General features: G+C 39.2%; 1 protein-coding gene across 22 annotated transcripts in view; it reads left to right on the top strand.

The window, feature by feature from the left end:
* Positions 1-905: 905 nt before the first annotated feature.
* PATJ (PATJ crumbs cell polarity complex component) overlaps positions 906-22,979 on the top strand; it is a 405,040-nt gene continuing 382,966 nt past the window's right edge. For 18 of the 22 annotated variants that reach the window (XM_049696976.1, XM_049696961.1, XM_049696921.1 and 15 more), the window contains exons 1-6: positions 906-1,015; positions 12,782-12,838; positions 12,937-13,103; positions 14,979-15,173; positions 16,489-16,628; positions 22,599-22,794. In XM_049696976.1, the coding sequence (XP_049552933.1) occupies positions 12,817-12,838; positions 12,937-13,103; positions 14,979-15,173; positions 16,489-16,628; positions 22,599-22,794 (720 nt within the window). In that variant the 5' untranslated portion in view covers positions 906-1,015; positions 12,782-12,816. Of the gene's footprint in view, positions 1,016-12,781; positions 12,839-12,936; positions 13,104-14,978; positions 15,174-16,488; positions 16,629-21,509; positions 21,662-22,598; positions 22,795-22,979 lie in introns of those variants that run through there. The other 4 variants (XM_049696983.1, XM_049696982.1, XM_049696903.1 and 1 more) reach the window with 3 other exon arrangements.

Raw genomic sequence — 22,979 nt, 5'->3', positions numbered from 1 at the left:
TGAGGACAGGTAACCCTCATGTTTAACATTTTACAAAGTCAATCACAGTGCTTAACAAATACTATATTTAATGAACACAAACCTGAAGATTGATTCTGTTTACCGTTAATGTGTGGACTGTATTAGACAAAATAAAACGCCTATCATCAAAATCCTATTTAGTTACATTAGAGTCTAATAAAGCTGTTGTAGGTTCTACACAATCTTTCTCAAAGTCAAGTTATGATATCAAGAACAAAAATGTTAAAACATATAGGGAAGTCAACACTGGACTTATAGTCAGAAGATCCCATCTGGGTCTCAAATTTTGGGCAAATTACTTAACCCTTAGGTGCGCAGTTTCTTCATCATTTTTTTCACAGGGCAAATGAGGTAATGTATATAAGCTAGCGCCCGGCATATCGCAGGCAAATACTGCTAGATTGGTTTCTTTCCTTTCCTCAACTAAATGAGCAAAAAATAACCCCCAGTTATACTTAGAATTTAATGTGGGGTCAGCGGATGAAGACGACACAAGGAGGGATGACAGAACGGGAAAGGTAAGGGACAAAGAGAGACCAAGCAGATTTGACGAAATCCTTTTATCAATATCCTCCTTCAGTTTCCATGATTCCAGGTCTCCTCTCAGCCCAGCCATCCTACACCTGTCCAGCCGGATCTCCCCACCACTTGGCTTTTCTTCTGCCTAATTGGCCCTCAGATCCCACCTTTTTCTGCCTCTTTAACCTTCCCTCGCCCAGTAGAACTTTACCTGCAGAAAGTGGAGAAGCCCAACGCCCCCGCGTCCCCGCCCGCCCCCCCCCCCGAGTCGGCCTCCCGCGGCCCCAGGATCCCCCGCCCGCCCCTCCCGTGCCACCTCGGCGCCCCGCCCCGGCGGAGAGGGTAGGAGGGAGGGGAGGGCCTGCCAGGTGAGGCGCGGTCCTCCTGGGCCTCTCACTTCCGCCCAGGTGAGGGAGGGCTGACGCCGAGTCCGCCCGCCCGCTCCGGGCTCCCACCGGCGCCGCCGCCGGACCAGGTAAAGCAGGGGGCCGGGAGTGCGGGCGTGCGCTGCGCGGCGGGGACCCCTCGCCCCGCGTCCAGAGCCTCCGCCGCTGCCCCGGCGCGCTCTCCGCCCGCCCTCCGGGAGGAGTGGGCACGGGAGACCCAGGACGCCGCCGGGCGCTCGGCCGGGCCCGCGGAGGGTGCGGGGCGCCGTTCGTCTGCTTCGGGCCCGGTGACCCCACCGTGGTCCCCGCCCCTCGGTGCAGGGCTTGCCGGAGGCCGCGGGCCACGGAGCCGCCCCTCTTCGGCAGGCCCTGGCGGCACTCAAATCTCGGCCCGGGTCTGTACCAGGAGTGGCCGGGATCAAACTTTGCACCCAAGTGGGTGCCTGTGCTTCGCCCCCAGAGCTGGGCGGAGTCTTTCCCCAACTGGTGACGGTGAAAGGAGTGACCAGGTGGTGGCCTGTTCGGGGTCCCGGAGGAGGGGGTACTCAGATCTCAGTTGAGGGGCCACTTGGCCCCAACCCCATCTGGGAGCTTGGTGGTCACGTAGACGAGTTCCCAGGCCGACTATCAGGCCTGGGCTCTGCTAGCCTCACTTTATAGATGGGGACGACCAGGCGGAGAGTGCTCTGGCTCCAGGCTTTGGGGAAATCGCTGGATTCCTGCTTTCTGTCACGCTCAGGAAAGCATTTTCAAATCCTTTCCCCCCACCCCCTCCAAAGCGCCTCAGCCCTCCTGGGACACCTAGAAGGCCGAATTAATCTCCCCCTGGAGTGTTCTCTTGGCAGTTTGACATTATCTCCAGATGGCTCTTATCACTTTGGATTCGAATTAGTTGTTTACTGGTTTGCGCGATTGAGAGGGTGGCCTTTAAAGGACCTTATTTCCCTAGGCTGCTTCTCAACTGCATTGAGAGTCTGGCCATGGGTAGGTGTGCAATAAACAAGTGTTTCTTGAAAGAACGAAGAAGCCTTCTGGAGACCTAGAAGAAAAATCTGTTACGCCGAGTGTGGTAATACTACTAGGCCGTCTAAGCTCCTATTGGTTGCCAGTTCATTTGCGCATAACTTTTTGAAAGTACAGCTAGGGAGTAATGGAGGTAAAAACTCAAATTGGTTCATTTTGCAGCATCAGAAAAAGGTGAGGTCGGGGCTTTTAGCTAAAATGAGCTTGACGTTTCTAGGCCCCTAACAACCTTTATAAGGAGAGTTCAAAATTTAAAATCATTAGAAAGTTAATAAATAACGGAGCTGGAAGGTACTTTACAGATAGAATTTGTAAACTGAGTTAAGACATTTGCCCTTTGCTAATTGAGGTCCTATTAACGGTCACATAAGGTGAGCTTGGTATATCAATAATAGTTGTGTTTAAGGTTGAAGGTAAATTGTATTAATCCCTCATTTGTGTTTAAAGATGCTTTAATAAGTTCAAGTCATGTATTCATATTTTTTATAACTATAAAACTAACATATTCATTGTAGAAAAATTGGAGAGAATTTCCAGAAAAGGAACTAAAAGCACACCCAGACCCACCTACCATTGAAAATAATCACTAATAAAATTATGGTATCTTGCCTTTCAGTTAGTATTCTTAAAAAGAAAAACCTGTGTATTTTCCCATGATGAGTTCACTTTTAGAACCTTGTGATTGAGACAGAGGCTCAGCATTCAGTAATCCTTGTAATTGCATTTTTATTTAAAAGCACTTAATAATTATCCTTAAACTAAACAACCAAGCAGTCTGAATTTCCTTGCTTTGTTAAACTTTAACAAAAATACATTAGTTTGGGGAAACTAAAGTGGGATTTAATTTGTTTACTTAAGATTTTGCTCACCTTGGTAGTAGAGTAAAATTTTGAGAAACAGGACTATTCCACCTTAATTTTTGGGATCACTTGACCATTGCTCTGGTTTCTTTCCCGTACTCTGATGTTTTTTAGTAGACTTGGATGCCTTTTATCAAAGTATTCATTCTAGGTTCTGGTGCAAATGGAGAGAGAAGATGGAAAGCCTGCGTATTTTTTGCATTTGTACAACTGTGTAGCCTGTGGAGTTTGGAGACATGGGATTAGGTCCACCTACTGTGTAACTCTTGGCAAGTCACTTGACTCTGCTTCTGTTTTCCCATTTGTAAATGATCTACCTCACTGAGTTTGGGGAAGTCAAAACGAAATAATGTTCAAGGATGAGTCTTGTAAACTGTAAGCCACTCTTGGCGCACTTTTTGCTCGGTTCACTGAGATGTTTAATTCTGATAAAACTAAGGAGCTTTGCTGTTTTTATTGGGAAGAACTCAGATTTGGGAATGGTCTCATACTGATAGTTACTTTGATAAAAGGCATAGAGGCTGCATTAGCCGATAAACAGAAGTCTTTGCTAAAAACACTGTACGGGGCTCTTTCTGAAAAGGCCTAGGTTAAAACCACTGTCAACATGGTTAGCCAGTTGCCCCTGTGACTAGGTATTTGAAATAGGGCTAGTTGGGATTGAGATGTACTGTAAATGTAAATACACATCAAATTTTGAAGATTTAGTTTAAAAACCTAAATACCTTGTTATTTTTTATATTACTTACATATTGAAATGATAGTTTATATAAGGATAATTAAAATATATTATTTAAATTAATTTTACTTGTTTCTTTTTACTTTTCATGTGGCTACTAGAAACATTTTAAATTACATATGTGGCTCACATTTTATTTCTATTGAATAGCACTGGGTTAGGATTCAGTGTATATTTATCCTTAAGAGGGTTTGGTTTACTGAAGCCCTTACATTTCTATTTATAAACCAATTGTTTTTTTTAAAACTCCCAGCTTTATGCCTCCCCACTCCCACCTCCCTTGTATTCATTGCACTGGTGAAATTTTTTGTTGTTCAGTCTTTTGAGAAGCAACCACTATTGATTACAAAGGGAAAATCTCTGCTAAAATAATTATTAGCTCTTTTGAAGCCCCCAAATATCTTAAATAATTTTGATTGAAAAGAGTTATTAATGATAATAGTAGCTACCATTTATTGAACGTTCACTGTATGCCAGGCTGCTTTATATCTTATTTAGTCCTTTCAACTGTAAATATTTAATATTTTTTATTAACTATTTCATAAATGAGGTAACTAAAATATAGGGAGATTTAAACAATTGACCGCAACAACACAGAGCTGGTCCCAGGAGTAGAACCCAGCTCTCTATGATTTCACAGCTTGTAAGCTATAGATTCTTCCATATTTCGAGAATTGGTTATTGAACCAACTGGAAAAATGTTGGTTATCAAAGTAGATATTTAGTTCTAATCCTGTTTTTGTGTTAGTGACCAATAGGAAATGCTCATCAACAGGAGATTAGCTGTGTATGTCATCATGACTAAATCTTAAAAATGTGAAGTTGAGTTAAAAAAAATTGCTGAAGGATAAATATACAGTATAATTACCATTTATATAGTTTAAAAACCTGCCAAACAATATTGTAAACAAAGATAGTGTGTTTTAAGAATTTCAGATTTGAATTCTGTCTATATTGATTGCATGCATTTGTGAAGCTGCCTTGTGATTGAATGAAGTTAGTAAAATCTCTGTGAAATGAGCATTCTCTAATGTTGCTCTTACTCTTAAAAGAACAAAACCAAACTGGTCTTGTTCTTTGCTTTGATGCTGTGCCCACGGTGTCTGGTTGGTAGATAGCTTTGAAGCCCAGGTCTGCAGCCTTTTTGGGACTGTCCTGTTTTCATTTAGCTTTAACCTTTAATTGATGGGTGTGACTTTGATAATTGGGGCTGGATAAGGCTTCTGCCTTGAGAAAGGCAGTCCCTCTCCGTATTATTTTCTGAAACTTGAAGCTCCAGGGCAGAGTGTGGTAGAAGAGGAAGATGAGTTAAGTAGATGTTGACAGTCAGGTTTACAAACATTCATTCCCTCTCTATTGAAACTTTGTAATATCTGACTCTCATTTTTAAAGTAGTTACCTGCTAAAAATGTCTTTAACCGTTTACCGTCCCTCCCCCCAAGCTGAAATTAATTTCACTCAGTTGCACTGTCTTCCTGTCATTACCATTTTCAAAGTGCTTTTGTTTTTTTTGAAATTGTAAGAAGTTTAATGCATTTGTGAAATGGAGATTAGACATTTGTTAAGATAAGTGAGATATTATACAGAATGATCCTGCAATGCTCACAGTAGACACCAAAAAACTAGTTACTTGAATTAGTGACAGATAAAATGGATTCTGGGAAAAGACTAAGAGAAGGAAGAATGGTGAACATTAGTGGGAAGGGTGTCCAAAGCAGAGTTTGGCCTATTTTGCAATTTGTTAGGATTGTTTTGAATATCACAAGCATGCCAAAAGTGGCATGACTCTATTTCTGGAGAGAAGCTAAGGGCACACAGTCCGCAATGTGGGGAGAATTGAACAGAATATCTGAGGTGGAAACTGATCATTAGTGAGGAGTATGAATGCCTGGTTCTTTCAGTGAGTGACTGGCTACACATCAGAGATCCCTAAGTGTGAAAATTGCCCAGATTTGTATTTTTTGCTGATCATTGGAGAAAACTGCCACCAACAGGAAAACAAGAGCATATCATAAATCAGTTTAACTTTGTTCATACACAGTGGCCAAGTTACAGGCAGAAACTGATATGCATTGGTTAACTTTGAATAGTTCAATGAGAAAAATTAGTATTTAGCTAATTGGATTATTCTGATGAAGTGACTCAATTTTCAGTTCTGATTCTGAGTTTAACATGGTGTCTTTCAGCTTTGATGTCCTAAATGTCCAACATTAAGTGGACTTAAAAGTTGCCTATGGCTTAGGCACATGGCCCCAAAATATTAGGATGGTTTTGGAACTTATATATATCTTTTTCCAAAATTCCAGGAGTACAGTGTTTTGGCAGCAGCCAAAAATATAGTATTTTTCACATCTAAGGGGTTTAGAAAAGGCCTTGCCATTTGATAGGGACACAAGGCCAGGACACCTCTCTTGACTATACATTAGGATGACAGCAGATGTGTTTATGTGGAGTTTGAGTGAAGAGCCACCGTTTACTCTCTGGCAAGGTGAGTCTGTGTTCCGTTTAATCAGTACCTCATAAATGCTGAGCTTTGAGGACAAAGCCATGGTAAGTAAACACAATCTGAGCTTTGCACTCCAAAGGAAGCGAAAGAAATTTAAAGTTGGTCATGGACTTCAATTTTTGAATAACTTCTGAAATCATGACTTCATCTACAGTTAATAGCATTTAGATTGTTCAGAGTCCCTAGTTCCCTTGAGCTCTGGGGAATTGCCCTTGAGGAGTTACATGTAGTCTAATTGTGATCTGCCCAATTCACACCTGCAGTTACAGGCTGACTACCTGTACTTCCCCAAACAGATTGCCAGTAATCTTTTCTCTCAATTTTTTAAGATAGAAGTATAAGATGTCTTGTTAAACCAAATTTTCAAGGTATGAGGTATCTTGTTCAGTTCAAGAAAGAAACATAAGATGTCTTAGGGAGTTACATTTTTGTGTGCTACTGGCAGTCTGAAGAGTGTGTTTCTCAGGGTCCTTAATTGGCCTACATTCTTGAACTGAGGAGGTTAATAAATCTTTTCAATAAGTTTCCTCCACCTAGAAATTTGAATCAAATTAAATTTCTAACTCTGCATCAGCTTTTCTCAAATATTGCCTTAATTGGTGATGGCTAAGGGCATGGGTATTTTTTAAAAGCCACAATATTATAATAATTTCCTTCAATCAAATACCGCAGTGAACCAGACATGAAAAATTCATGGCAGAAACTCTCTTGATCAATGATGGAGTGGAAGCTGTTAAACATAAAAAACTACTGGTTCTCTGGAGGCTGTGCAACTATGAGGACAGTGGCACACTGGCATTTTAATGTCTAGGCTCTGACTGATTGTAGGTAGCCTATCTATGACAAGGTAGACTGAGCTTTACCATGTTTAAACAAACTTGAAATTCCTTGCTGTAAGCCCTGTTAGTTTCTTAGCCAGGCCAAACAGGTCAAAATTGTTTGGTTGAAGATTTTCTATGACCATAAAATGAGTGAAACATAGGTTCCTTTTAGTGTACGTGTTACTTCCTGGATGTTCAGCTATAGAGTTAATTGCATTTCTTCTGTCCTCATATACTCTGAAGGCCTTAGATATTACCCAATGCCGTGAAATTGTAGTACTTTTCCAGGCCTGCTTTGTGGACATAGTTTAGCTTTTATTAAATATGAGTCATAGGGTTGGATGGCCAACCAGTTTCTAACCTTAACCCTTACTGAGAGACATCTACTACTGTGGTTTCCAAAATGTGCAGGACAATCTACTGGGAGAGTAGGAGAATGACAATAAAATCTTGCTTTTTAGTTTTTACCTTACTCTCATGATGTTTCTATTTTATATATGTTTTAAAACACATATGACATATAAATATATTAATATGTTTATAGTTATAAAAAATAAGGTTAGTGGTCAACATACATTTTTACTGATAGGAATGTATGTTTAAAAATGTTTGAAGACCACTAATCTATCCTGTTACCAGAATCACCTTTTTATTTTTTTTAAACAATTTGCATTTTCTTTTTTTAATAAGCAGATACTCATTTTAAATTATTATTTATTTATTTATTTATTGTCTGTGTTGGGTCTTCGTTTCTGTACGAGGGCTTTCTCCAGTTGCGGCAAGCAGGGGCCACTCTTCCTCGCTGTGCGCGGGCCTCTCGTTGCGGAGCACAGGCTCCAGACGTGCAGGCTCAGTAGTTGTGGCTCACGGGCCTAGCTGCTCCGCAGCATGTGGGATCTTCCCAGACCAGGGCTCGAACCCGTGTCCCCTGCATCGGCAGGCAGATTCTCAACCACTGTGCCACCAGGGAAGCCCCACCTTTTTAAATAGAAATCTGGACTCAATACTTCCCTACTTAAAAGCCTTTGATTACTTCCTGCTGCTTACAGGATAAAGACCAGTCTACTTAGCGTTGTTGATAAGAACCCTCTCAAAATAGTCTATCTAAACCAGTGTTTCTCAAACTGTCGGTGGTAAAAGATTATGGTTCCCCTCCCTCAGTCTTTCAAGGACTGACATTTTTATAAAATTATTAGAAAAATGAATTGCTGGAAAAATGAAATTACAAAAATAAGTACAATGTAGGTTGTGTTTTGTATTCCTAAATTTAATAGATCTACATGACTCTGCCGCATTCCACGATTTCTAAATGCTTATTCCCAGTTTTGGTACTTATCTCTTTGTGGGTCAAGCATCAATCCAGTCCACACTTGTAGTAACACTGGTCTGAATTACTTTTTTGCCCTTTCTGTTGCTTTTAGAGACCTTACAACAGTTCATTTAGAGCTAGTTACTAGTTTCACTGACAGTCATGCACTTTTACACCTTTATGCAGCAGTTCTCAAATTGTGGTCTCTAGACTAGCTGCACCAGGATCACAGGGGAACTTTGTTAGAGATGAGGTTCTCAGGGTTCACCTTAGAAGTACAGAATCAGAAACATTGGGAGTGGGCCCTGCAATTTGTGTTTTAGCAAGTCCTCAAGGTGATTCTGATGCACACTAAAATTTGAGAAGCACTAACTTAGGGCAGCCCTATATGTCATTCAAACTAGAACACTTTTGAGAGTGAAGTGGAGCACTATTAATAAGGATGCTGGGTAATCTGAGACTATTTTAGGCAAATGAGGACAAATGGTCACTCTGCTTTTACACTCCATTCTTTTTCTTTTACGAGAGATGTCTCTACTGTGTTCTCATTCCAGCATTCCCAAACTTCCCCAGGCAGGGGAGTCACTCTGCTTTTATGATTTCTCTGAGCACATGGTACACACCTTTGCCATGGTATGTATGTGCCTTACAATATAATTATCCTATTGTGTTGTCATTATCTTGCTGTATATCTGTCTTGCTCTCTCATTAGGCCATCTTAGCCATTACCTTTTTGTCCCTTTTACCTTTCAAGTTATAAACATAATACATGCCTTTTAAATAAAATTCAAACACTAGTATCTACAAAGTAAAAGTCTAATTTTTTATTTCCCCATCCCCACTTCTACTTCCTGTAAGTTAGCAGTATTATTAAATTGACTATCTTTCTAAATCTAGAAACGTATGCACACACAAATATGTATTTTTTTCCTTGCAAAAAGGGGCAAATAATGCATATATCCTGAAACTTGCTGTCTTCCCTGTTTGGTTGCATATATTAGATAATGTCCCTGTATTAACACAAAGGTTTGGATTGCCAAAGCATCCTCCTGTAAATGAGAGCTCTTACCCAACACCAACCTTAGTCATTACTTGAATGTTACAGGCAGGAGGCTAACACGGGAGCTAGGCACCAACATTCCTTGCTGGAGGGGCCCCCAGCCAGTAGACACAGCTTCCAAAGAATGTCACTTTCTCATATAGGACATATTATCAGCATGCTTAAAATACCTACTTATATATAGACTGACGTTAAGTCACTTATAAACATATTCATAACAGACTTTTACTGTGATTTTTAGTGTGTTTACAGGAGCAAAATTCAACCTTGGGACACATTTTTGTTTGTTTGTTTCGGGTTATCAGACAAGTTGTGAACAATATATACAGAAACATTTTCTTAAAGGAAGCCTCTTCTGTTTGGGGAATCCCAAGGTTTGTACTCCATTAGTTACCCAAATAGAAAATGTCTTTGTGATTACCTCCCATGTTCCAGCCAGCCAAGCTCTATAAATCCATATGTTCTCAGATTATTTACAAAAGCAATTAAGATAGATCAGGTATTTCCTGACATTTTAAAATGAGGACTCTGTTATCTATTAAAAACCTTTAGCTTGTTTGCATGGAGGTCTGGTATCAAGCTGGGAATCGCCAGCTGAAGGATTGAGCCACAGGCTTGCTGTTAACCGTTTCCTACCCATTCCTTTTTCAGTACTTTCCGACCAACTTTATTATTTTAATGGCTGATTACGTTTGATAGTTGAATTTTTCCAGGAGTTTTGTTATTAAAAACAATGCAGTAAATATGCTTGTACACACATCTGTGTACCTTTTTGCAAATACTTCTTTAGGAGAGACACTCAGAAGAGAGATTCTGGGCAGAAGAGAATATAAATTTAATATATTGATAGATATTGCTCAGTTGCTCTCCTAAAAGAATGTGCAAATTTATATTCCCACCTGTTTTTCTGTGACATCTGGAGTACAGTCTATGATTAGAAAAAAATGCCAATCTAACAATAAAAAATAGCACCTCATAGTTTTAGCTTACCTTCTTTGATTTAGAGAGGCTGATGTATTAATGATCACAAAACTGCTCCTGTCAGTCCTTTTAGTCTAGTGCTGCTACAGAAAAGGACAGTGACATTGTGACTGCCCTTCCATTATTCACAGTTACCTGTCAATGGGTAGTTTTAAGGGTTTCACAGTTGAGATGCTGAGCACATCAGAAGTGTTTCTGTGATGCTCTATTCAGCAGTTCTTTTGGTAGTTCTCATGGAATCCCGTGAATATTTTGATGGAATACATGAACCTTTTATCAACGCCAAGGGCATTCCTTACTGGTTTTTAATATGCTTTCTTACTTAATGACCTTGAATTAGAAGGTAAAGATTGTGTTTAGCAACTGTATCCAGAGATGATGTAAGTACATTTTGACTACAGTGCTCATATTTCTTAGATGGTTTATTATAACAGTGTACCACTAGTGAAAATGACCACTGTGAAAGTGCCATTTTTGACACAGCAAAGGGTTTGCTAGCTTTTTGAGTTTTTTTTTTAAATGAATTTATTTATTTATATATTTTTGGCTGTGTTCTGTCTTTGTTGCTGCACGCAAGCTTTAGCTGCGGTGAGCGGGGGCTACTCTTCATGGTGGTGTGCAGGCTTCTCATTGCAGTGGCTTCTCTTGTTGTGGAGCACGGGCTATAGGCACATTAGCTCAAGTGCAGGCTCAGCAGTTGTGGTGCACGGGCTTAGTTGCTCCGTGGCATGTGGGATCTTCCCGGACCAGGGCTTGAACCTGTGTCCCCTGCATTGGCAGGTGGATTCTTAACCACCGCGTCACCAGGGAAGTCGCAGCTTTTTGAGTCTTGATTACATTTTAGGCTAGTTTTCAGCAAATCACTGGAATTAAAAAAAAATTATCCATGGAAAATGCCATATTGGGTGATTACCTTTTGGAGACTCTCTCAGATGACTAGTTTGAGGGGTTTTTTCCCCTAATCTCTCTAATATCTTCTTGATCCCTTATTTGTATATTCCTTTCCAGTCTAGAATCTTTTTTTAAAAAAATTAACTTTATTAAAGTATAACTTACATACGATAAAACAATTAAAAATATACAGTTCAATGAAGTACAAATGTGTACATCTGTGTAAACGATACTCCTTTCAAAACATAGTTCCCATCACCCCAAAAATCTCCCTCAAATGTCTTCCTAGTCAACTCCTTTCCACCCTGCCCAGGTAAACTAATCTATAACTGTATATTCAACTTCATATGAATGGAATCATACAACTTACATCCATTTTGTCTTTTCTTTCCCTCAACATAGTTTTTGAGATTCACCCATGTTCTGTGTGTCAGTAATGTTTTCCCTTTTTATTTCTGGGTATTTTATTATATTTACATACCATAACTGATTTATCCATTCATCTATTATTAGACATTTGGGTTTTTCTAGTTTTGGGCTTTTATAAATAAAAATTCTGTGAACATTCTTTTTTTTTTTTTTTTTTTTTGCGGTACACGGGCCTCTCAGTGTTGTGGCCTCTCCCGTTGTGGAGCACAGGCTCCGGACGCGCAGGCTCAGCGGCCATGGCTTACAGGCCTAGCCGCTCCGCGGCATGTGCAATCTTCCCGGACCGGGGCACGAACCCGCGTCCCCTGAGTCGTCAGACGGACTCTCAACCACTGCGCCACCAGGGAAGCCCACTTTTTTGTTTTTTTTGTTCCTTTTGTTTTTTTGGCCAAACCCTGTGGCTTACTGGATCTTAGTTCCCTGACCAGAGATTGAACTCAGGCTCTCGGCAGTGAAAGCTCCAAGTCCTAACCACTGGACCTCCAGTGAATTCCCTGAGCATTCTTTTATAAGTCTTTTGCAGGCATATATTTTCATTTCTCTTGGGTAAGTATGTAGGAGTGGAAGTGCTGGGTCATATAGTAAGTGTAGTTTTAACTTTCAAAAAACTGCCAAACAATTATTCAAAGTGTTTGTGCCATTTTACATTCCTACTAGCAGCGTATCAGAATTCCAGTTGCTTCACATCTTGGTCAACGCCTAGTATTAGATGTTGTTTTGGTTTTTAGCCATCTTAGTGGCTGTGTAGTGGCTTTTAATCTGAATTTCCTGAATGAAGTTTTTTTTTTTTTTGGGTGGCTGCGTTGGGTCCTCGTTGCTGTGCCCGGGCTTTCTCTGGTTGCAGTGAGCGGAGGCAACTCTTTGTTGTGGTGCAGGGGCTTCTCATTGCAGTGGCTTCTCGTTGCAGAGCACGGGCTCTAGGCGCACGGGCTTCAGTAGTTGCAGCACGTGGGTTTCAGTAGTTGTAGCTCACAGGCTCTAGAGCGTAGGCTTGGTAGTTGTGGCGCACAGGCTTAGTTGCTCTGCAGCATGTGGGATCTTCCCGGATCAGAGCTCAAACCCATGTCCCCTGTATTGGCAGGCGGATTCTTAACCACTATGGCACCAGGGAAGCCCTGAGTGAAGTCTTTTGATGGAGAATGTTCTTGAGGTTTTCTTTAATTTTTCTATAGGGCTATAGACTTGTATACACTAATGGGAAATCTTTTCTTTTTTAATTTAAAATTTTTTCTTTAGGTTTCTTTAAAAGTGATTGAAGACAGTAATTCAAAATGCCTGAAAATCCTGCTACAGGTAAACTAGTTATATACTTCTATCACTAAATTAATTATTCAAAAATGGAATAAAAGATGGGATTTAACTTGTACTCTTATTATCCTTCTTCAAAAAAGATAAATTGCAGGTCCTGCAAGTTCTTGATCGCTTGAAAATAAAATTGCAGGAGAAGGGTGACACTTCACAGAATGAGAAGCTCTCTATGTTTTATGAGACACTAAAGAGCCCTCTTTTCAACCAGATACTCACTCTTCAACAGTCCATCAAGCAACTGAAGGGGCAAGTAAGTTACCCATCAGGGTTTTACATGTTGATATATTCAAACCAGCAAAGAAATATAGAAGGAGATAGGTGCAAACTGTCTACTCTTTTTTTTTTTTTCTTTTTATCTGCGCTACGGGGGCCTGTCACTGTTGTGGCCTCTCCTGCTGTGGAGCACAGGCTCCGGACGCACAGGCTCAGCGGCCATGGCTCATGGGCCATGCCGCTCTGCGGCATGTGCGATCTTCCCGGACCAGGGCACGAACCTGCGTCCCCTGAGTCGGCAGACGGACTCTCAACCACTGCGCCACCAGGGAAGCCCTGTCTACTCATAATTCAGCAAAGAGACTGTATTGGGACTTGTGACCTGTGGGTAGCATTGGCATGGATAGTTTAAAAATTTTGGTAATAAATTTTGTGTTTGGCTTTGGAATATGGTTTTTGTACTTATTTATATAAAGGTCAGATGCTTTGAGAATTCTCAACATTTTCTTCAAAATTACAGGACTCATAGCACCTCTGCTTAGAGTGGCCTAAATTAAGAGTTTTAACTGTCCTCTTGGTTGTTCTCTTTTGGGGTCAGGGCTGGCAAATTGATTTTAAATCATCTATTCTAGAAGCTGAACTTGAATAGTAGCTATCTTATAGATTAAATTTGGGCAGAATTTTAAATGTAATTGAAGATAATGTAGCAGAGTTGTTATGTGAAAATTAAAATTTGGAAAAAATGCTTTTTGCTGATAAACCAAAATGCCTATCCATAAATATTTAGCAAGTGATTTTTGTATAACTAACTAAGGATTAAATTCTGCACATACGTCTTACTGTGAATTTCTGTCTTTAGATCAAAATTTATACCAGAATTTTAGCACTCCCCATATTGAAGGTTAGATTTCTGTATTCTCTGATCATGGAATGAGTGAGTACATCACAGCAATGAATGCTGTTGGTAGGAATAGAAATTGGGAAAGATCACTACAAATCAATCACTGTTACTGGACTAAGAGTGGACTTAACCAACCTCTTCATCATAATAACAATCATTTATATAGTTTGCAATTGTTATATAAATAATCATATCGTATTCATTCAATTATAAAGTCTCCATGATTTTTTTCCTGTCATTGTTTTCGTAGAGTTTCTACGGGTGTTGATTTTTTCTGTGAAGTCCTGTTGACATTTGTTCTTGATGTTACCTTTGTTCCATTGTGTTGGCACTTGTTTCAGCCAATGATATTTTAAAAATTAACTTCTGTTTTCCTTTTTCCATAATTACTGGATTCTCCTCCCATTTTTTTTTTTTTAATTAGTGTTTAAGTGGCTCTGAAATTCATCTACTAATCTTGGGCAAGTTACTTAATTCCTGTGTGCCTCAGTTCTCATGTTCACAAAATGAAATAAGAATATCTCCTAGGGCTATTGTAAGGATTAAATGAGATTTTACGTAAGAAAGAGTTTTGGTATAGTACTTTGCTTATAGCAAGCACTTAATAAATACTGAGTTATTTTTGTTATATACCACCTGCAGATCTTTTGTGCCTCTCCACATGGAAATGTATAGATGAATGTAAAAGGGCTCAGTGTCTTACATGCATGTTTATATGACTGAATGTGTCTGTGTATCTGAAGTGTAATAAGCTGTTGAACGTGCTATTAACTTGAGGTAATCGTAGAAGGCAGGAAATGAGAACAAATTAAACATTTTGTGTAATACTAAATAAAAAATTTATAGCCTTATAAACACAGATTCATGTATCTGTATCTTATTTCTTTCGTGTGTATGTATTTAGCATGCCATTATTCATGTGATGAACAAAAATAATATTTAATAAATAGAAGTATTTTTTGTCTATAGGTTTCTGTTGATAATTTTCTCTCTCTTTTTTTTCTCCAACAGCTCAGCCATCTACCCTCAGATTGTTCAGCCAACTTTGATTTTTCTAGGAAAGGTTTATTGGTGTTCACGGATGGTGCCATTACTAATGGGAATGCCCATAGGTCCTCTAATAACTTGACTGTATCTGGGTTGTTTCCTTGGACCCCAATGTTGGGAAATGAAGATTTTAACTCAATCATGCAACAGATGGCTCAGGTAAAGTTATATCTTGTCATGGGAATATTTAGTTTTATTTCTCCTATTATAGGTTAAAAAAGAAACCTACACTCACTCTTTTTGCCTTTAAAATGTGTTAGTCTGTGTTTTGTTTGCTTGTGGTTTTATATTGTTAGGAGGAATTGATACTATTTTCTAATATGTGTGTTGGAAATTTGTTTAAAATTACATAAGGAAAATATCCATGTGTGTGGTGAGGAGAGTTTTCAAGACACGGACTCCAGTTTGACACATCTGTACACTTGTAAGGAAAAAGATTCTTACGGTTTTGCTCATAGGAGGAAAATTAATACGTCTACCAGAAGAGGTGTAACTCCTTTGAAACTATTTTAAATTTTATGTAAAAAAGAATTAATGGGAGTTAGAACTAACATAATTTGGAAAATCTGGGGAAACATTTGAAAGAGTAATCCATTTTATTCTTAATACCTATTAAAAATTAAATAATAGACAGTTGAATTTTTGGATGTTAGTTTTCTATTTGTTCACCATACCTTCTAACAAGTATCCAAAAAAATGAAACTTGAGTTTGAAAGTTAAAAAGAATCTGTTTAAGGTGTAATAGTTAAATAATGTTCTATACCTAATTCCTTTTTTGATCTTACTGCTCTATACCCTTAATTTGACTAATAATTATTTTTACGTGATGCTTTTATTAGTTGATAACATTTATGATGTTTTCATGTCATAAGTGCAATTATTAGCCAAAGTAATAAAATACTTGTTTGTCACAGGTAAACCCATTTGAATGGTGGCCTTTCCATAATCTTTTGAATTAACCTAATAAAATGGAATATTAATTTATTATGATAGAATTAAAAACAGAACCCTAAAAAATGCATCTTCTTCTGACTTAGGGATCAACACTAGTATATTTTTGATAAATCTAATATATTTTCCTCATTTAAAAATTTTGCTTCAAGAGAATTTGAGAAGTTCCGTGTACAAAGTAATTTAGAATTTACTGTGGGAAAAGACATTTTTCTCAGGAATTTTCATCCAGCTAGGAATTCATCTCATACTGTGAATGAAGTGTGAAAATACCTCTCCAATTCCCTGAGGTTGCAGAAAACTGCCCATGCCCTCTTATGTTCTCCTGAAAATAATCAAGTGAGAGGATTTCCATAAATAATTTATTACTAAAATGCTGAGTTTATTTGGTTTTCTAGAAATGACTTAGGAGAAGTTATTTTGGGGCTATTCACAAAATAGAAACTTCAGTTCTTCAGAAAAAGTGTGTTGGTTAAATGTAAACTTCTCTGACTTTTATTTTTTTTAAATCCCCCTTCATTAGGGCCGGCAAGTTGAATATATAGATATAGAACGGCCCTCAACTGGAGGCCTTGGATTCAGTGTGGTGGCCTTCAGAGGTCAAAATCTGGGAGAAGTCGACATTTTCGTGAAGGAAGTGCAGCCAGGGAGTATAGCTAGCAGGTGAGGAAGGATGTTCATTTTGTGTTTTGCTAATTTTTTTCTGACAATTCTGAAAACGTTCTTATAAAGAGAATAAGAAACAAGTCATACAAAACAGTTAACAATAGCAGCTAACATTTTCTCTTCCTATGCAGTTTTTAGGCCTTTTGTAGGTATTCTCACATATACTTGTGGCAGCAGTCTAGCTAGTAGTATCATTAGTCCATTTTATGGATGAGAATGCTGAGTTTCAGAGTTTCAGTGGTTTACCTATAGTCACAGAGCTATTAATGCTGGAACCATGATGTGATTCCAAGACTGTCCAATGGCAAAGCTAGTGTTCTTTCTACTCCATCACACACTCTCACAATTGAACATGATATTTTAGCTATGGTCTGATCAATAAGATAGGCATATTGAAATTCACGTTCTGCATACTATATTATTTATTTATTTATTAAAAAATTAAAAAAAAATTATTATTTATTTATTTTTGGCTGTGTTGGGTCTTCATTGCTGTGCACGGGCTTTCTCTAGTTGCAGCGAGCGGGGGCTACTCTTCATTGCAGTGCGCGGGCTTCTCGTTGTGGTGGCTTCTCTTGTTGCGGAGCATAGGCTCTAGGCCCGCGGGTTTCAGTAGTTGTGGTGCATGGGCTCAGCAGTTGTGGCTTGCGGGCTCTAGAGCGCAGGCTCAGTAGTTGTGGCGCACGGGCTTAGTTGCTCCGCAGCATGTGGAATCTTCCCGGACTAGGGCTTGAAGCCATGTCCCCGGCACTGGCAGGTGGATTATTAATCACCGTGCCACTAGGGAGGTCCTATATTGTTTATTAAACTTGATATTACAACAGTTTTTTTGGTGGTCATAACACACTGTTGATTATTTCACTTATTGTCAATGAAAATCCCTCTCAAGTCTATGTGACACCCCCCCACTCCCCCCCCAACCTCCACCCCCAGCCCATTGCACTTGTGTCTGGGCTGTATTTTTTTAAGGGTTGTGTGCAAGACTTGTATTTTGTTTCTATTTGATTTCAGATCTTTAGTTTATTACTCATTTAAAAGGCACAGTATTCATTATATTACTGTTACCTGTTAGAAAACTAGCAGCAGTAGCATAACTATTACAAAAAATTTCTCAGTTAATAATATATTTTTGAATTCACATTATCCATTCATGGGGATCAGAGTTATAGTCTCCCCAACTGAAAGTTCAGAAATAATGGATTTCCATGACTTTGTATTACTCTACCATCTAATGTAGCATTTCCTCAAGTTTGTTCTGAGGAGCCATAGCAATGGTCAACTCTATCTGAGAAACTCCTGTTCTTGGAGATTGGTTATACATACTTAGGGTAATCATATAATTTATTGTCCAAGTTGGGACAGTTTTGGGGTGAGAGGGTGTGCCATTAATAATGACACTAAGACAGCAGGTATAAACTAGGACTATTCTGGCAAACCTAGACAATCCAGGGTAAACCTGGACTTAGAGACACTTAATATTAGCTTCTTTAAGACTATGAAGTCCCTTGACAAAAAGCCTATTTAACTCTGATTGGCCCAAATTTTCTTTTTAATTTTTTTACCTTAAAAATCATTATTGGGATATAATTCACATGACATAAATGTCACCATTTTAAGGTGTACAATTCAGTAGTTTTTAGTGTATTTTCAATGTTTCAACCTTTTTGTGGTCCATTCTTATGTCTCAGTTACTCTGTACTAATTGTTCTGTAAGTACAAATTGAGATGAGCACTTCCAAAAAGAGGAGTTCCATATTTGAGTATGTAAAGATCCTTGACCAAGGCTAAGGACTCAGGTGGCTTCCCATAGGCAGTGGTGCTTGAAGGGAAATTTGAGAGGTGATAGTGGAGTCCGCAGAGGGCAGAAGGTGTCAGGGAGAGGAATAGACGCTTTACTGGTAGGCCTGGTAAACTCCATCTTTGGAGTATGTCTGGTATTTACCTGGTGTGGGAGCTTAGTGCAAGGCAGTACAAGAAGGGGCTGGAGAGAGGAAGGGGCCAGCCATGCAGGACCTTCCAGATCATCTTAAATGGTCTTCCTTTCTTCTGAGGACTTTCCACATAGAACTGTGTTATTTTATGAGCTTGCCTAACCCCTGTTGGCTCTCAAAGTCATGGAAATCCATCATTTCTGAATGTTGCAATGGAGAGACAAGAGCTGTTTTCCCCTTGAATGGAAAGTGTGAATTCAATTATATATATAGTATGAGAGAGTTAAATTAGAAGTAATAGTAGCAGTAAAATGAATACTATTCAACTTTAGAATGCATCAAACTCATATTTTCCAGGAGACTTCTCCTCTGCAGCTTGTTTATTTTGGGTTGAGTTTATATTTCCTAGGCAGATACTAACTGGAAAGAAATTAGATGTTCTGGAAGTCTACTGGGTAGAGGGAAAGGTAGATTAAAATAGATTGATTCCCAGAAAATAGAAAATTTTAGGGTGAGTAAATTAAGGTGAGTAAATTAAGGTCTGACTTATGCAAAATGAGTTATATCAAGGTTAAAAAGTTTTAAGAGTAACTTATTCATTTGGGATTAATTAAGAAATTTCCCTTAATGAACAAGCTGTGAATAGGAATTTAGGTGATGAAGTTAGAGAAAGGACAATGTAGGAGATGGGAAAATGGAAGGTATTCCTGGATATTGTCCTGTAGTGGTCACATTTAAAAATAAATGTTTCTGGGCTTCCCTGGTGGCGCAGTGGTTGAGAGTCTGCCTGCCGATGCAGGGGACACGGGTTCGTGCCCCGGTCCGGGAAGATCCCACATGCTGTGGAGTGGCTGGGCCTGTGAACCATGGCCACTGAGCCTGTGCGTCCGGAGCCTGTGCTCCGCAACGGGAGAGGCCACAACAGTGAGAGGCCCGCGTAACGCAAAAACAAAAAAGCAAAACAAAACAAAAAAAATGTTTCTTGGCACAGTTTTTGAAGGCGCTAGCCTCCTGTGTTCCCTCTTTGCCTGGCAAAGAATACAGCTACTCTTTCTCTTTCCTCCTTTAAAAAAATAATGTTTCTTAAAAAAAAAAAAAATAAAGCAGTTTCTTTAGGACTAGGGAAAAGTTCACAAGCAACATTTGCAATTTTAAAAATATATATTTCAAAATGAAAATCATTATGAAAATAATACATGCCTATAATATAAAATATAGAAATATAATTACCCTGCCCCCCACCCCAAAAAAAAAGCTCTTGGACTTTGACCACCCTGAGACAACTATAGGAAATACATTAGAAAGTTTTTTTGTTTGTTTATTTGGTTGCATCAGGTCTTAGTCGTGGCAGGTGGGTTCCTTAGTTGTGGCATGTGAACTCTTAGTTGTGGCATGCATGTGGGATCTAGTTCCCATGCCAGGGATCGAACCTGGGCCCCTGGAATTGGGAACGTAGAGTCTTAACCACTGTGCCACCAGGGAAGTCCCTAGAAAGTTTTCTTTTCTTTTCTTCTTTTTTTTTTTGGCCATGCCGTGCAGCTTGTGGGATCTTAATTCCCCAACCAGGAACTGAACCTGGGCCACAGCAGTGAAAGCGCGGAGTCCTAAGCACTAGACAGCCAGGGAATTCCCTAGAATGTTTTCTTTTTATAAAGACAACATCTGAGAATATATGCAATTTTATATCATTCTTATTTTCTTATATAACATAAGCCTTTCCTAATAGTCATAAAAAGATATATAAGCAACATTTTTAATGCAACATGATCTATTGTGAGAGCCACCCACAATTTTGGCATAAAAAATTGAAATATCCAACTTGTTAGTTCCAAAGGAGAATCTAAAATGTCTGAATCCCTGTCCTCAGAAAACTTAAAATCTAACAGTGAAGGATATAGTTAGCTCTGTGGACAGCATACTTAGTATAAATGGATGTTCAGTGAGTGATAAACAAGTGGCTCAGCACCATGATAATGAGGTAAGTGATGAAGGGAGAGAGAGACAGACGAGACACTCAGTTGCAACGTGGAGGGTGGATTGAATTTGGCTGAGCAGAGTGGAAGGGCATTAGAGATGGAGAAAACCATGTACACAAAAGCAGGAAATACCAGACATGTTTGAGAGCGAAAGAGTAAATCAGGATAGTTGGAAAAGAGGTTTATATAGGGAGGAAGCCAAGTTGGAAGAGTACTTTGGGGCCAAATGTAGAGACCTTTGAATACCAACCAAGTTTACATTGTGTCCTAGAGGTCAGAAGTTAACCAAATTCTGGTCCATGATAAAGTTTTGCTGAATCTGCTGTGACCTGAGAAAAAATAAGGGCAATATAATGGAATTTTCATAATTCTAAATTTATGAGTTAGACTGTTCTGAGATGAATCCCTTCTCAGGGAGATTTTTTTATATTGAAGGTTAAAGATATTCTTCTATAAAATAGTCATGACAAGAGTTTGTTTACTTTCCTTTGACTCCTTATTGGTCAACAACTATAGATAATCATTATATACTTTCGAGTTGGGGAATACTAGCATGAAGAGAGCCTAGAAAAATAAACCTTGAGGAATTTTACAAGTTAGGTTTGAGGTATTCGATAAGGATCTCAATTGGATGGTTGACATTGGGAATAGAAAGGAGGAGATGGGTGGTGCAAGAGAGGTAAAGAAAGATAAGAAAGAATTGTGATAATGAAGAAACAGGAAGAGCAGGAGGGGTGTATAGGAGATAATGAAGTCAAATACAGCAAACCAGAGTAAATCCTACTCTTAGTATGCACTTTAAGAAGTTAAAGAGTATGGTTTAGAGTCAGACTACTTAGATAAGATGCTAAGCTTGCTTTAATTTCTTGCAGGTCAAATTTAACTAAGTCCTTTATTTATTTTTTTTGGGAGGTACGCGCGGGCCTCTCACTGTTGTGGCCTCTCCCGTTGCGGAGCACAGGCTCCAGACGCGCAGGCTCAGCGGCCATGGCTCAGGGGCCCAGCCGCTCCGCGGCATGTGGGATCTTCCCATACCGGGGCACGAAGCCGTGTCCCCTGCATCGGCAGGCGGACTCACAACCACTGTGCCACCAGGGAAGCCCTTAACTAAGTACTTTAAAAGGTGATTGTGAGGAATAAAGGAGATAATGCCTATAAAGCATTTAGCACAGTTCCTAGCTCATAATAAGTGCTCAGTAAATATTAACTATAATAGTACTTTTTTTCTTAAGATTTTGCTAATTTCTTTAAAAAATTTCTTTTAAAAAATCCTTTTTACATTGGTTAGCAGTTGGGAAATTTGTGATTGGGACAGAGAGAAGGGCTCAGATACAGATTTGGAAATAATCTCTATTGATTTTCATGGAGAGTTTGGCCTCTGTTGACAAATGTTGGAGAAGTAAAGGACAATGGGGATGGGATGAATCTGTTAGAGAGGAGATTATTGGTGAACATATAGCCCTGTATGGTCCATGCAGAAGTCAGATTGGAAGGGGTTCAGGAGTACAGGGTTTGGTGCCACAATGAGGACAATGTCCATACTTGCAAAACCTTAGCAGTGGAGCCCTATACATTGTTTTTCTTATTTTTCTAGCCATATGGCTTTTAAAATGTGTGTGTGGGGCTTCCCTGGTGGCGCAGTGGTTGAGAGTCCGCCTGCCGATGCAGGGGACACGGGTTCGTGCCCCGGTCTGGGAAGATCCCACATGCCGCGGAGTGGCTGGGCCCGTGAGCCATGGCCGCTGAGCCTGCGCGTCCGGAGCCTGTGCTCCGTAATGGGAGAGGCCACAACAGCGAGAGCCCCGCGTAACGCAAAAAAAAAAAAAAAAAAAAAAAAAATTAAAAAAATAATGTGTGTGTGTAGGGATGCACTACTTAATTGGTTAATTAGTTAATAAGTGCTTTAATGAAAAGAAGTCTGAAGAGCTCTTTTATATTATACAATTAAATATTTCAATAAATTTACTAAGTGAAATAATACCATAATATATAAACTACCTGAATAGTAGATTTTAAGAATCAGGCTATTATGTCACTTAAAATTTTCTTATTTCATCAAGGGATCAAAGGTTAAAGGAAAATGACCAAATATTGGCTATTAATCACACACCACTGGATCAGAACATTTCCCACCAGCAAGCAATTGCATTGTTACAACAAACCACTGGATCTTTGCATCTGGTTGTGGCCAGGGAACCAGTCCACACAAAAAGCAGCACTTCTACTGGCCTAACTGATGCAAGTCTGCCTGAAACAGTGAGTTGCAAATTTGGAAAAACACTTAATTTTGAATTATGCCTTTGATTTTAAGAAGTGTAAAGATATTTAGAAAATGTCGTTTTATTTGTTGTAGTTCAGAAAGATGATTATATCTCCAAATGCAGCATTAGCATGTTAAACAAGATATTTCATGGGGGTTTTTGTTTTGTTTTTTTCAATGT

The sequence above is a fragment of the Orcinus orca genome, chromosome 1, assembly GCF_937001465.1.
Source record: "Orcinus orca chromosome 1, mOrcOrc1.1, whole genome shotgun sequence".
In the NCBI taxonomy this organism is placed as follows: domain Eukaryota; kingdom Metazoa; phylum Chordata; class Mammalia; order Artiodactyla; family Delphinidae; genus Orcinus; species Orcinus orca.
Note: the sequence above shows the minus strand (reverse complement) of the source record. Positions and strands in the feature narration are given on the sequence as shown.